The following is a 16,050-nucleotide window of genomic DNA, read 5'->3' on the forward strand; positions in this document are numbered from 1 at the left end:
TTAATGATTTCTCCCAACATTAACTGGAAAAGTAATGCAAGTGAAAACTGAAATTTAATGGACAACCAAGTAGATACTAGTAAGCTTTTCACCTTAGTGAATTGTACCTATTTATCTCTCTGTCATCAAGAGTTCTCACAGCTACCCATGCAAACCTTTCTATAGTCTCGCTGAAAACAACACTTTTATTTTATACTTTAGAATGCTAAAAAATCCTAAAAATGCCGAAGTGCGTATACCTTATTCAGGCATTTGCATTTCTCACATACAGCATTAACTAGGATTTTCCCTTGGGAGAAAAAAACTATGCATGCTCATTCACATATCCTGTAACACATGTCAGTTCAGATTGTTACTGAACCTGAAAGTAAGGGTGTTGTGTTATCAGAAAATACAACACGGTTCTAAAAAATAGAATTTCCACAGAGTACATTTACCATGTGTATCATTCTACGTGACATTTTAACCAATAGCGGGACTTCTCAAATGTCTGACAAGCTAAATTTTTGCTATTATTGGCCACTGTTGAATATTCAGACGTAGAATATGTTTTCAATACTTTATTAATTATGTGCACCTTTGGTGAAATATACTGTGAGAAAGAGCTGCTGCATGAAACATACTTAGAACAGAAAACAGATTGTGAACCAGTGGACATTGTCGGACTAGCAACGCTACTCTATGAGAAAATGTTTTGTTGCAAAACTATTATTAATTGATGTCAATAGTGGAATTAAAGCTCTAAACATACTGGTAGTTATAATTGGTCATTGAATCACTTTATTATTAGCTTGGAGTTCATGATAAGTAATTGGAGGACAAGCCATGCATGGCACAGTTCCTGCAGACCTTCAATGAGTTTTTACTTGAGTACATGTCTGAGATCTGGTTTAGACATTTTAAAAACCTCTTTTTTACTGTATTTTAAAACCATGATGGTGCCAGCAGTAATTTTTGATCAGATGACTGCATTTGCACATGATATATAAAGTGCATGATATACAAGTAAAATAGTTGAATTGTTTTTTAAGGTATGACTGAAAAATCAATGTATGGTAGTGCGTTCTACAAAAATGCATTTTAGTGCATTTAAAAAAAATGGCTGCCAGTCAGCCATTTTAAATCAAAATACTGTAAAGGGGTTAATTATTCACTGGGTTTTAATTTTGCTTATTTCGCTGACTGGAAAATGCGCTAAATTAAAACCCAGTGAATATGTAAAATTTATCATAGAACACATTATCTAAATGATAAAACCGTGAATTTAAAACCCACTGAATATGCCTGAAATGCTAAATCAGCGAAATTTAAACCCAGTGAAAATTAGTCATACACTTACATCAGACACTTAACATGTGGAACTTTCACACCAAGTTTGAAACACATCGCCCACAAAAAGTCAATTTTAGTGCATTTTTAGATAAAGAATGGCCAGCAGTTGGCCATCCCTGATTAGGTCACAAAATCAAGGCACATACATATGTCCTAGATAAGGTACTGTAATAGCTATGAGTAGAATTTGAAAATTGGTCTAGTGATATCTGAGATACAGGTACAAGTACAGACAGATGGATGCACAGAGACTAAACCATAAGTTCCCATGATTAATAACGTGGCATTGCTAAATACCACTAAATTTTAACACTGACAGTGGAAATGGACATGACAGATTGTTAGTTACCAGTGTCAAGTCACAGCCAATCATGGTCAGCAGGATTCACAAGTACATGTGTTTAATTTGACAAAACACAAAAGTAGCAAGAACTTTTGACAATTTCACAGACATAACACACTGTATATGTTCAATTCCATACTTGTAAGAGTTAAAGTGGTGATATTTTTAGCTTAAGAGGACACAACAGACTTGGTGCTTGGTTTTAATTACAACTATAATGGGTTATGAGTGTAATTTGAGAATCTCAAAGTCAGACCTCAAGTTTATGAAGGAGATTTACCATGTTAGTGCTGACATATATAACAGGGACATAAAGGAGCATTTGACACCACTGGGTATACAAAATATTCAATCACATGCTATTTTTTCATCACAGGGTGAATGTCTGCGCAACACTCCAGCCCCTGTTCAGTCAGAAGATTGCAAGTGTTAATATTTTTCCTTTGAGATATTTTTTCCATGATCAAAAAGTTTCACTCGGGATTATGACTTCCAAATTTACCCTGCCCTCTCTTACAAATATAATGGTCAACTCCTTAGTAATTATTAAGGAGAAGAGTCATTGATACACTTCCCTGTGCTACTAGGCACATAAGCAATGAAACCCATATGCTATGTTTTGAAAAGGCGTTGAGTCTACAACTTGAGCAATACCCTACAGATGATTCTACCAAAATGCATGCAATTCTATTTATGGCAGCAGGGAGACTGACTGTTAACACACCAAATTCCTAGATCTTGAATTAACCATGATAGCATTCCTAATCTAGTCATTGAATGGAATATATTAAAGATCTTCTAGCATACAGGGTTATCTACAGAATGGATGACAACAAAATCAAAAGACATTTTATGGGTGCTACATAATACTCAGAGAGCTCTTGATGCAGAAGAGAGAGAGAGAGGGAGATTTGTAAGCCCATTTTTCTTCATTTTTGACAAGTTTGGTTGTTACCTTACAGAGATACTGTAAACCATTTCACAGCTAGAAATTTTTGCAATTTCAAGATTTGATTCATGAGGACAAATTTTCCCCAAACTCACTGACCATACAATGTGTTGTAGGACACCAGAGTAATTTTTACTACTGCAACATTCTATGATTTTCACCGACTTGTGCAATTTGCAAAAAAATGTTCTTGCATAAAATTAAAGTAGCTAACAGTAGTTATATCCTTGGTTGCTATCCCTGAGAGATATCATACAATGCAGATACCAAAATTTCACAAATTATATTTTGCCATAGTTTTTTTGGAGTGAATTATAAAAATATGTTTTCTATGATTTATGAATATTTTGTAACTTTTCAAAAGCAAAATATTTGGGACAAAACTGAAGCATATACATGGTTGAATATCAATAAAATTCATAATGTCATAAATAATTTTAATTTAATTTTGCAGTATATTATAACATGTTCAAATAATATTTATTTAGTAACAGTAACTGCTATTCATACAGTGGGTGGCAAATAACACAATTAATACGACTCCAAATGGGTGTGTCAGATAAACACAATGATATACTGTGTATAAAAGCCTTATTCATTAGCTAGGTTTTACATTCACTGACAACTAAATCTGCTCAATAAAAACCCAGTGAATATAACATTTATTGTTTTCTTCACAAACCAGTGAATTCAAAAAAATTAGTGGTAATACCTACAATATCAAATTCACTAAAATTAATATTTTCCCTTTTACGGTATTCAAGTAATGGGCATACATGCATGTATAATATAATACATATTTTAGGAAGGTTTGTCCTAAAATGAAAACAATATGTGTCCATGTGGTTTACATACAGCTACGACTCCATAATTAGGAAAACTACCGTAAAATTTGTATTACCGGTAGAAGCCGCATCTCTAATATAAGTCTCACCCATTCTTTTTGAGCAATTGAGTACCAAACATTCACAATTTCTCATATGTGTAGATGCTCTAATTGAAGCCGCATCCCTTCTGTTGCATTGTACCATTTTAATAGAAGCCGCAGCTTCTAATACAGATTTTACAGTACCAAGTATATTTTGAGAAGTTGTATATTCCGTGATCATAAATTGACAACACCAAGGAGATGTTTTTATTCCTTTAATCAATTGTTTCACAATAATGGGTAGACAGCACCAAAATTGGGACAAGAAGATCATTTCCTCAATTGTCTTTTATTTCAACAGTTTCTGAAAGTGTCAATGCAACTGACAGCTAAAATAAATCACAATAACATGTTTTAAATAGCGCAGCTGTGTACAATACCCATAACATTAACATGTCTACTCTAGATGCAATCATGTGGAAACATTGCAATGTCACTATAGTGTAAGGAAGAAAGTTGCAATAATAGGTTTTCAATATGTAGGTAATGCAAATAGTAAGTTAACACACACACATGGATTCACTGTACATAAGCAGAACTACTGAGGTGCATCCAATAAGTTATCAAACTGCCAAACGACAACACTGGAGAAACTGGAGAATAGCAAACAGATCTTGAGTTACATCAGCATCAATGACATGGAGAAAGCCAAGTGCATGTTAAACCAATTCAATTGAAATTCATATTTTGCACTACAGAGCATCTTAATACACATATATGCAATGCATTATGGGAGAAGACCTCCATTGTATATAATGAAAAATATTACAATTATATTTTTTTGCAATTTATTAGGATTCATGTCAATAATAATATACAACTTTTCAATGTATATCACCAAGTAAACTTTATCGGGATTGAAAAGCTGAATCACATGTCACCAATGTACATGTATGTATGTAGTACTTACTAGTAGATGGGAAAAACATTACAGGGGCCATATGCTACATTTTGGGACCATTTTTCTTCTTAAATTTGTTTAAAACAATCTTTGTGGTACTAAATGAGCATGCACAGGATAACAGCACCTAGACAGCTGACTATGAACCTGTAAACAACACCTAGACAGCAGGGCTATGAACCTGTAAACAACACCTAGACAGCAGGGCTATGAACCTATAAACAACACCTAGACAGCAGGGCTATGAACCTATAAACAACACCTAGACAGCAGGGCTATGAACCTGTAAACAACACCTAGATAGCAGGGCTATGAACGTATAAACAACACCTAGACAGCAGGCTATGAACCTGTAAACAGCACCTAGACAGCTGGTTATGAACATGAAAACAGAAACTAGGCAGCCTGGTATATAACATTTTTTTTTGAACAACAATTCTTTTCCAGCTACCTGGTATATATTTGATTTTTGAATAAGAATAAAGATCACTGTGGCTCAGCATAAAAAAAAACCCAGCTTATGGTCCTTACGATTTTATTTCATGGTTTCACCTCTACACTGACACACAAAAAACAAAGTACCCTATCAGTTGATATAGTTCTTCTTTTAAAGATGTCATTTCACAAGCAATCTGTACCACAGTATATTAACAAAGAAATGCTGTGTGCGAAGTGAATCGCAGGCATGGGGTGATGTAGGAGATAATTATAATAACATAGTTAAGATTAGCATATAAAACAATAATTCTGTAAGATAAACATAAATCTGAAATTATTATGATCTTATCCACAGTATTGAATATGATAGTAACATTTTTATCAAAAAAGTTCTTCACAATTTACGAAATGAACAAATCTGAGAGAGGTCTACCCAAGATGTCATGGTCCTTCAATTTAGGGTTTTACCCACACACAAAAAAACATGATGCACCATTAGCAACTACTGCTGTGTGTTTACAACTATTAATTAATGACTAGCTGGGAGGTTAATAAGTAATGACAAATTTGAACTATACTGGTAATTTTGTATTCTATGATCCCTAATCTAATCAGTTCATGATTGCAAAATCTGGATATGAGTAATTGAATATATGAAACCACGTGGCTGACATATGTTTTTCATGTTCATGAAATTAACTAGAGAAATAAACACACTTTTTCAGATATGTCTGGCGGGAAAAGAATTGTGTTCAATGGTGTTTTATTTTTTGTTAAAAGCGACAATCTGGTGTTGTTAATGTGTAAAGTATTTTTTACTGATTTGTGATAAGATACAGATAAAACAGCTGAGCATTATAAAATTGTACGAAAATAAATTTCAAGTATTAAAATAAAAGGTTATATAGAGATCTATATAGATCCAGATTTTTTTTATATTACCAAGACGATAGCAAAGTGTAAATATACAACAACATGAACCTTGCTGCGAGTAGTCTCCAAAGAAAACCAGACTGAGGAGCTAGTTTATTAGTCTGTATAGGTTTTACGAGTTAATTCTAAAATGGTGGAATTTCACAGACTCAAACAAACCGAGCATTTGACAGTGACCCAACAAGACAAATATTTACACCAATTTTTAACTTCTCATTGAATTTCAATAATTCCCTAATATTTTTACTTTGGGAAAGTTTGAAACTTATAGGGTCAGGTTGCGACCGAACTTGATGAAGACAAAGTGGTCAGGGTTCAACTAAGACGAACACAACAACCACAGTGTGTAACTTTGTAACTATATCTTTCTTTAGTATTTACCTCACCTAGGAACTTTGAAAGACGAAACAAAGGCAAGCCTAAGTACAACTGGCATTTAAACCTTTAGCTGGTCCCTATAAATAGCAAATAATAAGCACTCCAAGCACAAGTAATATGTTTATGATGCGTCACTGCATGCCTAGAGAAAAAGGTACACGTATACGATTTCACAAACAAAGTTTAAACAGTGCTTCACACATTTCATCACTGTTAAAAGTTTGCACAAGATTAGCAACATTATACTTACAAAACTGACTGGCTCCATACTTTCGCGATCGGAAAAGTTCTGACGATGTGTTATTTATGATCCTGTTTTGGTCAATAAGGCGAGGTACATGGATATTTGCATGTATGTGTAAGGTCAACAAGGGTCAAAGTTGCTATGGTCAGAATTGAAATTGTTGCACGGTACGCAATCACATATGCAGTAATCACATTGGTAGATTTATACTACAAACATAACAAGTGAACTTCAAATAGATACATTCTAAATATATTCATATATACAACTTGACCTAAAATTGCTGCCTTTTTAAGTTCCATCTCAGGGATTCCCAATTTGCAATAGGAATTTACTCATTCTGTGGTAGAAAGGTGGCTTATTTAAAGTGGAAAACGCTGGCAAAATGGAGTTCTTCACACTAAAAAACAGAACAATTACATAGACCTAGTAACCCATAAAACCAGTACAGTCAATTGTGTTTGTGATGGCTATGCAGGTCAACTATGTGGATTTTAATGCACACATAGTTAATGATACACCATACAATATTGTCGGTACATGCACTCCTTAAAAACTCAGGAGGAAAGGGAGCGCCATCACTCTGTCATATCAGCAAATTGCAAAATTATGTAACTTCTGATTTTTTGAGCCTCATTTTTATAAGTTGTAATCAATACAACATACACAAAAAGCATATACCAAGATGCCTGAAAATGTGGTCAATTCAAGAGAACCACTTCAAACATCCAGTGCCCCTCTCTCCCAGTTCACCTTTAAATTCTATTGTTTAAAGAGGAAGTAAAAGAAATAGAATAAAGAAAAACACATTCCTTTGCATAACAAGTTGCCTAAAGGTTTGTTAAGTAGTTTGGATTGATCACCTAGAATAAAGAAATATTTTTTTACACAAAAATACATTTTCATGCCTTGGTAATAATTCAGTTTTCTAAATAATTTTAAGAAAAGAAACCTTGAATTGTATTCACCAAAAATACGCATTACAGACATATCCAATGAGTTTCACAGAATGGATTAATGGTGGGAGGTACAAGTACACAAATTTATATGTCATATGAAATTATTTGATATTTCATGAAAATTACAAATTAATTATGTGATGAATTGTGAATAATAATTGTATTAAAGGGTGTAATTATTGAAATTTTGAATACCGAGTAAAAATGACACACGAGTGAAATAAAATTATACAGGTTATGCACATCCTAAAACAGCAAGAAGATGACAATCTCTGTAACTACCTGTTACAGGTAAAATCCACATGTCTGGTACAGGTGGACAAACAATCTCTGTAACCACCTGTCACAGGTAAAATCCACCTGTCTGGAACAGGTGGACAGACAATCTCTGTAACCACCTGTCACAGGTAAAATCCACATGTCTGAAACAGGTAGACAGACAATCTCTGTAACCACCTGTCACAGGTAAAATCCACATGTCTGGTACAGGTGGACAGACAATCTCTGTAACCACCTGTCACTGGTAAAATCCACCTGTCTGGTACAGGTAGACAGACAATCTCTGTAACCACCTATCGCAGGTAAAATCCACATGTCTGGTACAGGTGGACAGACAATCTCTGTAACCACCTGTCACAGGTAAAATCCACCTGTCTGGTACAGGTGGACAGATAATCTCTGTAACCACCTGTCACAGATAAAATCCACCTGTCTGGAACAGGTGGACAGACAATCTCTGTAACCACCTGTCATAGGTAAAATCCACATGTCTGAAACAGGTAGACAGACAATCTCTGTAACCACCTGTCACTGGTAAAATCCACCTGTCTGGTACAGGTAGACAGACAATCTCTGTAACCACCAATCGCAGGTAAAATCCACCTGTCTGGTACAGGTGGACGGACAATCTCTGTAACCACCTATCGCAGGTAAAATCCACATGTCTGAAACAGGTAGACAGACAATCACTGTAACCACCTGTCACTGGTAAAATCCACCTGTCTGGTACAGGTAGACAGACAATCTCTGTAACCACCTGTCACAGGTAAAATCCACCTGTCTGGAACAGGTGGACAGACAATCTCTGTAACCACCTGTCACAGGTAAAATCCACATGTCTGAAACAGGTAGACAGACAATCTCTGTAACCACCTGTCACTGGTAAAATCCACATGTCTGAAACAGGTAGACAGACAATCTCTGTAACCACCTGTCACTGGTAAAATCCACCTGTCTGTTACAGGTAGACAGACAATCTCTGTAACCACCTATCGCAGGTAAAATCCACATGTCTGGTACAGGTGGACAGACAATCTCTGTAACCACCTATCGCAGGTAAAATCCACATGTCTGGTACAGGTGGACAGACAATCTCTGTAACCACCTGTCGCAGGTAAAATCCACCTGTCTGGAACAGGTGGACAGACAATCTCTGTAACCACCTGTCACAGGTAAAATCCACCTGTCTGGAACAGGTGGACAGACAATCTCTGTAACCACCTGTCACAGGTAAAATCCACATGTCTGGTACAGTTGGACTGACAATCTCTGTAACCACCTGTCACAGGTAAAATCCACCTGTCTGGAACAGGTGGACAGACAATCTCTGTAACCACCTGTCACAGGTAAAATCCACCTGTCTGGAACAGGTGGACAGACAATCTCTGTAACCACCTGTCACAGGTAAAATCCACCTGTCTGGAACAGGTGGACAGACAATCTCTGTAACCACCTGTCACAGGTAAAATCCACCTGTCTGGAACAGGTGGATAGACAATCTCTGTAACCACCTGTCACAGGTAAAATCCACCTGTTTGGAACAGGTGGACAGACAATCTCTGTAACCACCTGTCACAGGTAAAATCCACATGTCTGGTACAGGTGGACAGACAATCTCTGTAACCACCTGTCACAGATATAATCCACCTGTCTAGAACAGGTGGACAGACAATCACTGTAACCACCTGTCACAGGTAAAATCCACATGTCTGGTACAGGTGGACAGACAATCTCTGTAACCACCTGTCACAGGTAAAATTCACCTGTCTGGAACAGGTGGACAGACAATCACTGTAACCACCTGTCACAGGTAAAATCCACATGTCTGGTACAGGTGGATAGACAATCTCTGTAACCACCTGTCACAGGTAAAATCCACGTGTCTGGTACAGGTGGACAGACGATCACTGTAACCACCTGTCACAGGTAAAATCCACATGTCTGGTACAGGTGGACAGACAATCTCTGTAACCACCTGTCACAGGTAAAATCCACCTGTCTGGAACAGGTGGATAGACAATCTCTGTAACCACCTGTCACAGGTAAAATCCACCTGTTTGGAACAGGTGGACAGACAATCTCTGTAACCACCTGTCACAGGTAAAATCCACATGTCTGGTACAGGTGGACAGACAATCTCTGTAACCACCTGTCACAGATAAAATCCACCTGTCTAGAACAGGTGGACAGACAATCACTGTAACCACCTGTCACAGGTAAAATCCACATGTCTGGTACAGGTGGACAGACAATCTCTGTAACCACCTGTCACAGGTAAAATTCACCTGTCTGGAACAGGTGGACAGACAATCACTGTAACCACCTGTCACAGGTAAAATCCACATGTCTGGTACAGGTGGATAGACAATCTCTGTAACCACCTGTCACAGGTAAAATCCACGTGTCTGGTACAGGTGGACAGACGATCACTGTAACCACCTGTCACAGGTAAAATCCACATGTCTGGTACAGGTGGACAGACAATCTCTGTAACCACCTGTCACAGGTAAAATCCACCTGTCTGGAACAGGTGGACAGACAATCACTGTAACCACCTGTCACAGGTAAAATCCACATGTCTGGTACAGGTGGATAGACAATCTCTGTAACTACCTGTCACAGGTAAAATCCACCTGTCTGGAACAGGTGGACAGACAATCACTGTAACCACCTGTCACAGGTAAAATCCACATGTCTGGTACAGGTGGACAGACAATCTCTGTAACCACCTGTCACAGGTAAAATCCACATGTCTGGTACAGGTGGACAGACAATATCTGTAACCACCTGTCACAGGTAAAATCCACCTGTCTGGAACAGGCGGACAGACAATCACTGTAACCACCTGTCACAGGTAAAATCCACATGTCTGGTACAGGTGGATAGACAATCTCTGTAACTACCTGTCACAGGTAAAATCCACCTGTCTGGAACAGATGGACAGACAATCACTGTAACCACCTGTCACAGGTAAAATCCACATGTCTGGTACAGGTGGATAGACACTCTCTGTAACTACCTGTCACAGGTAAAATCCACCTGTCTAGTACAGGTGGATAGACAATCTCTGTAACTACCTGTCACAGGTAAAATCCACCTGTCTGGAACAGGTGGACAGACAATCACTGTAACCACCTGTCACAGGTAAAATCCACATGTCTGGAACAGGTGGACAGACAATCACTGTAACCACCTGCCACAGGTAAAATCCACATGTCTGGTACAGGTGGACAGACAATCTCTGTAACCACCTGTCACAGGTAAAATCCACATGTCTGGAACAGGTGGACAGACAATCACTGTAACCACCTGCCACAGGTAAAATCCACATGTCTGGTACAGGTGGACAGACAATCTCTGTAACCACCTGTCACAGGTAAAATCCACATGTCTTGTCCAATCACAGGTAATTATTATTGCCTGAAAGACAATTACATATACATTTTGCAGTGCAGATAGCACTTTTAATTTCAATGTCTTGTAAGAGGTGCAGCTGTATTTACTGTAAACGAAGCCAAGTGCATTCATGTAAAACAAGACAAACATGTGACGTTAGCATGGGTCACCATTGCATGGTACATCAATCCCAGTAACGAAACAAAAATAAGATGACTTCCTCCTACATGTGACAATAAACTACGCAACATAAAAAAAATGTTATTCTAATTTTATATATCATCTTGTATAACTTGTTTAAATCTGACAGATTTTTCTGGTTCAAAATAAATCAACAATTTGTTTAAATTACCAGAACTAAATATACAATGTAGATGTATTTTAATATTTCAGTATTTGTTAAATTAAATTGACAGTTATGTTGGATGGGATTTACACAGGTAAAAGATTTTTTTAAATTGTTATTCTCAGGTAAAATACTGATCTTCTTGTGTATTGCTTTTTAATAATTAGAATCACATGTGCCCATATCAGCAACATAGTTATCATAACCAGAGACCAAAGCGGTTTCTTAGTATCACATGGGCAGTAAAATCTGAAGAACTGGTCCACATTATATGTCAAAACAAACACAGCGCAGTATCAATGTTTGGAAGGACACCCACAGTGAAACCTGTGTTAGTAACCCTCTTAACTTAATATAAACACCATCTGCCTATAGTGATCACTTTTAGGCAGTCCCAAGGCATAACGTATGAGCTTGAGTATAAAGATCACCTGTCTTATCATGTGACAACCTTTTCACCAGTATTTTGGCAGATTTGCTTTTGTTTAGAGACAAAAATAATGATTAGCATTTTTGTTCATAACAAATTTTTTAATTTCAACTTGACTCAAATAAATTTGTAGTTGTTGTAACAGTACCATCTTATTATTTCTTTATTTTAAATGTTATTTATGGTTAATGTATGGTTGGCAAATCATAAATAAAAACAAATCCGTCCTCCATATAAAGACCATTTGAATGATGTCCCCTGGGTGGCCACTATAAACAGGTTTGACTGTATATCAAAAAGGATTTATTGTCTTTCTGTATTTTGAATGCATCAAATCTGTTTGATTCATCAGCGACCAATGACCTACAAATTACTAGTTTTGAAACATTTTAAGTTCTCTCCAATATGAAAATGAACTTTTTAGCTCCGCTGTCGACTTTGTCGAGCGGAGCTTATCATATGAGTGATTGTCCGTCGTCGTCCGTCATCGTCGTCGTCCGTCGTCGTCGTCCGTGTCAATGTTTTATTTTTTCGACTTCTTCTTGAAAACTACAAGCCTGAATGCTTTGATACTTGGTGTATATGTACCTTGGGTAGACCTCTCTCAGATTTGTTCATTTCATGATGATATCTTCAATTTTCTAATTTTGGTGAATATTTTTGTCATTTTTAGTAAAAAGTGATATTTTCGACTTCTTGTTGAAAACCGCAAGTGCAATTGCTTTGATATTACATATATAGGTACTACATGTGGACCTCTCTCAGATTTGTTCATTTTGTAATGATATCTTTAATTCTCTAATTTTGGTGAATATTTTTGTCATTTTTGGTAAAAAGTGATATTTTCGACTTCTTGTTGAAAACCGCAAGTCCAATTGCTTTGATATTACATATATAGGTACTACATGTCGACCTCTCTCAGATTTGTTCATTTTGTAATGATATCTTCAATTCTCTAATTTTGGTGAATATTTTTGTAATTTTTGGTAAAAAGTGATATTTTCGACTTCTTGTTGAAAACCGCAAGTCCAATTGCTTTGATATTACATATATAGGAACTACATGTGGACCTCTCTCAGATTTGTTCATTTCATGATGATATCTTTAATTCTCTAATTTTGATGAATATTTTTGTAATTTTTGGTAAAAAGTGATATTTTCGACTTCTTGTTGAAAACCGCAAGTCCAATTGCTTTGATATATTATACATATAGGTACTACATGTGGACCTCTCTCAGATTTGTTCATTTTCTAATGATATCTTCTGTTCTTTAATTGCCATGTGCATTGCTAACAGCGGAGCTATCTCAGCCGACAGGCTGCTTGTTTAACTAAGTTTGTGAAAATGCAAGATAATAAGTATTCTGTATTTTAGCTCATGAAATAAGCATGACATGAATTACATTTTAAAAGTTGGGTGTTTGGTGATTTTTGTTTCATGCAAATGTCTTCTCTATTGACCTCTTCATGATGACAACACATTTGAAAAAGATGCCTTGAATTAATTTTTCCATCAATAATATTTTTAATATAGTCCCCAGGAACAGATTGATCTGTACTCTTAATTTTGAGCCATGCTGCATGTGTATGTGGGTGCACAGTTCCAATTCAAACAAAACAAACATTCCGAAATACATGCATGCATGGGCCTCTCCTAGAGAAGAGCTTCCAAATGATAAGATAAATACCAAATTAACAAAAAAAACACTAAAACTCACCTTGCATCAACATTAGCATTTATTGTTTTCTCACCGGGCAGTGTAACAGTAAGATCAATTTTCCCATCAATAATTATGGGTCTCTCATTATCTTCCATAGTATCCTCAGTAATGGTGGGAGCCGAACCATTACTGCCGGTTAAGCTCTCTTTAACATGCGGAGCTTTTTGCCTCTTTGGCGGCCTGAAATAAAACAACCGCAACACATTAGTGAAAACAGGTCACTTAATGATTGAGTATTGCCAAATGCACAATATTGGTACAGTGTTGGAATACGCCACAGGGAGTTTACATACATCTAGATGGGTAAAAGTTACAGTTGGGTAAGGTGACAGATCACAGGTTGAATGCATGGTGACCTGGATGGCAGTGTTCAGAGCATACAGAGCAACAGGTGGTGACTGGTATTGCCACACACTGAAATTTTAAAAAATAAAGGGCAAAAAAAAAAAAAAAAATGAAATTTTGATACATCAGTCAACCTTTAAACAATCATGCACCCGCCATTAGATTAAAAAAAGAAATAAGTACACAATAAAGAAGAAAATATTGATTTAAATTATTAAGCAATATAGCAAGATGACAAATTAATGAATTTGATACCAATTTGATCAGAATTCAATATTGAAGATCAATTACAGTAATCTAATAAAAGTGTACTGATTAATGCTCAAATGAAAAAATTCAGGAATGAGTATTTTTAACAGAATGTAAATCCATTCCCGTGAGCAGATTAATGCCATAAATAAAATGGGTCTTGAAACTTAAACAGTTTACAAATATAGCTAACAAAGCACCTAGTAAGATTTACAGTGATTTCCCTGGAAAATAGTGGGTAAATAGTGTTAACCCAATAACTGCCATGCCATTAAGTGTGCATACCGATTACCCCGAAGTTAGCTGTACAGCAACATTGCAATATTTCTAGAAACCATGACAGCAGTGTTTTTTTTACTATTTTATCGTTGACCACTGATGAGTAATATAATTCAATTTCACTATTTACGCTAAAATAATGAATCGGTGAAAATAAACTCCAGCAAAAATACCCTTTTACATTCAACGCATCAAAAATAGATGAAAATAAACTTCATACAAGATATCTAACATGTCTTTTCAGCAAAGATTAATTCCAGATAAAGTATTTTACAATATTCAACTTCAAAAAATACAGAAGAACATGCGTCATTCGCACTTGGCAGCGTTTATAACCGTACCCACTGCGTATCAAGCAGATATCTTTATCTACTTTTTTTCGCAAAATCTGCGACAAATATTATACTTGAAATGCTAAAAGTTGTCATCTTGCTCCCACTTACATTCAAAATTGACAGTGTTTCACTACCGAGAGACCATTAAGTTTTGAGTGTCTAGCTACCGGTACCTGTGCTCATAAAATACGGTATACCTCATAAATTGCAACAACTCCTCGTTATCTCCCTGTAGCATGCATCTCCTCATGAAATGGTTATGCCCAGTAGCACCGAGTTGTTGGAATTAAAAATACAGAAGTCTTAAGACAAACACCACTGGCAATGTTCCTAAGATTATTGCAATGTAGAAATGAAACTCACAGGGGTATAGGAGATTTCCTGATTACTTTATTTTGACACCCGCTGTGGAAAGTGTTATACTTCCTGTAATACATACACACATGCTGGAAAAGCAGTCTACCAATAAAGTTATAAATGAAAGTCTCTTATGTTGATGGTTAAATACTTTTGGCTTCAAAAATACAAATTGCTGCCAAGTATCAACAAACAAGTTTATCTAGGACTTGATACTAAAGGTAGTCTTATAGCGAGAACAGGTAAAATTGCTATTCAGACAAGTGAATCGTAATTCACTTGCCTTGAAACACTATAATACAATTCAGGCAAGCCAGTTAAAAAGATAACATCAAACTGAGTTATCTTAAATTATGCATTACAATGAATCATGATTTCAGCATAGCTGGGGTTGAGACAGGTTAGCTTTACTGATGCATAACACTTCTATAAAACATGCAGCACTGTGAATTTTTATGATAATGCTATATTACATTACCAACACAGCACGATGAAATGCTCACTTGAAGCATACATCAGGAAATTTCTCTTGGGAGGGGGCGTGACAGAGCTAAAACTTGCCATTAATACTGTATGCAAAATAGGACAGCTGCATTATGTAAATGTGAAATACACCAAGTATTCAAACTTTTTTATGATGCCTATCAATTTTGTTTCAGTCCTGCAAAATAAATTGTGAAACTAAGGATTTGTAGAGAAATACTGTAACAGTACATCATTATCAAAGTAGTCGGCAATATACTGGTAATACCGATAGATTATGAAACCTGGAGATATATGGCTATATATAATGCTGCCAGGATTATATACAAACCACGTGGATTTTAACACTGTGATTTAATATTACAAAGATTTTACCATTGTAGATACACATATACTGAATGAAAAATAACTTTGACATTTAGTTA

The 16,050-nt window shown here is 36.2% G+C and overlaps 1 protein-coding gene across 4 annotated transcripts in view; it reads right to left on the bottom strand.

Annotated features, from left to right (window-relative positions):
• LOC100371115 (uncharacterized) overlaps nucleotides 1-16,050 on the bottom strand; it is a 57,832-nt gene that overhangs the window by 20,025 nt on the left and 21,757 nt on the right. For 3 of the 4 annotated variants that reach the window (XM_085501149.1, XM_085501152.1, XM_078010603.2), the window contains exon 2: nucleotides 13,575-13,757. In XM_085501149.1, the coding sequence (XP_085357275.1) occupies nucleotides 13,575-13,757 (183 nt within the window). Of the gene's footprint in view, nucleotides 1-6,452; nucleotides 6,534-13,574; nucleotides 13,758-16,050 lie in introns of those variants that run through there. The other variant, XM_085501151.1, reaches the window with a different exon arrangement.

The sequence above is a fragment of the Saccoglossus kowalevskii genome, chromosome 7, assembly GCF_978046115.1.
Source record: "Saccoglossus kowalevskii chromosome 7, keSacKowa6.1, whole genome shotgun sequence".
NCBI lineage: Eukaryota > Metazoa > Hemichordata > Enteropneusta > Harrimaniidae > Saccoglossus > Saccoglossus kowalevskii.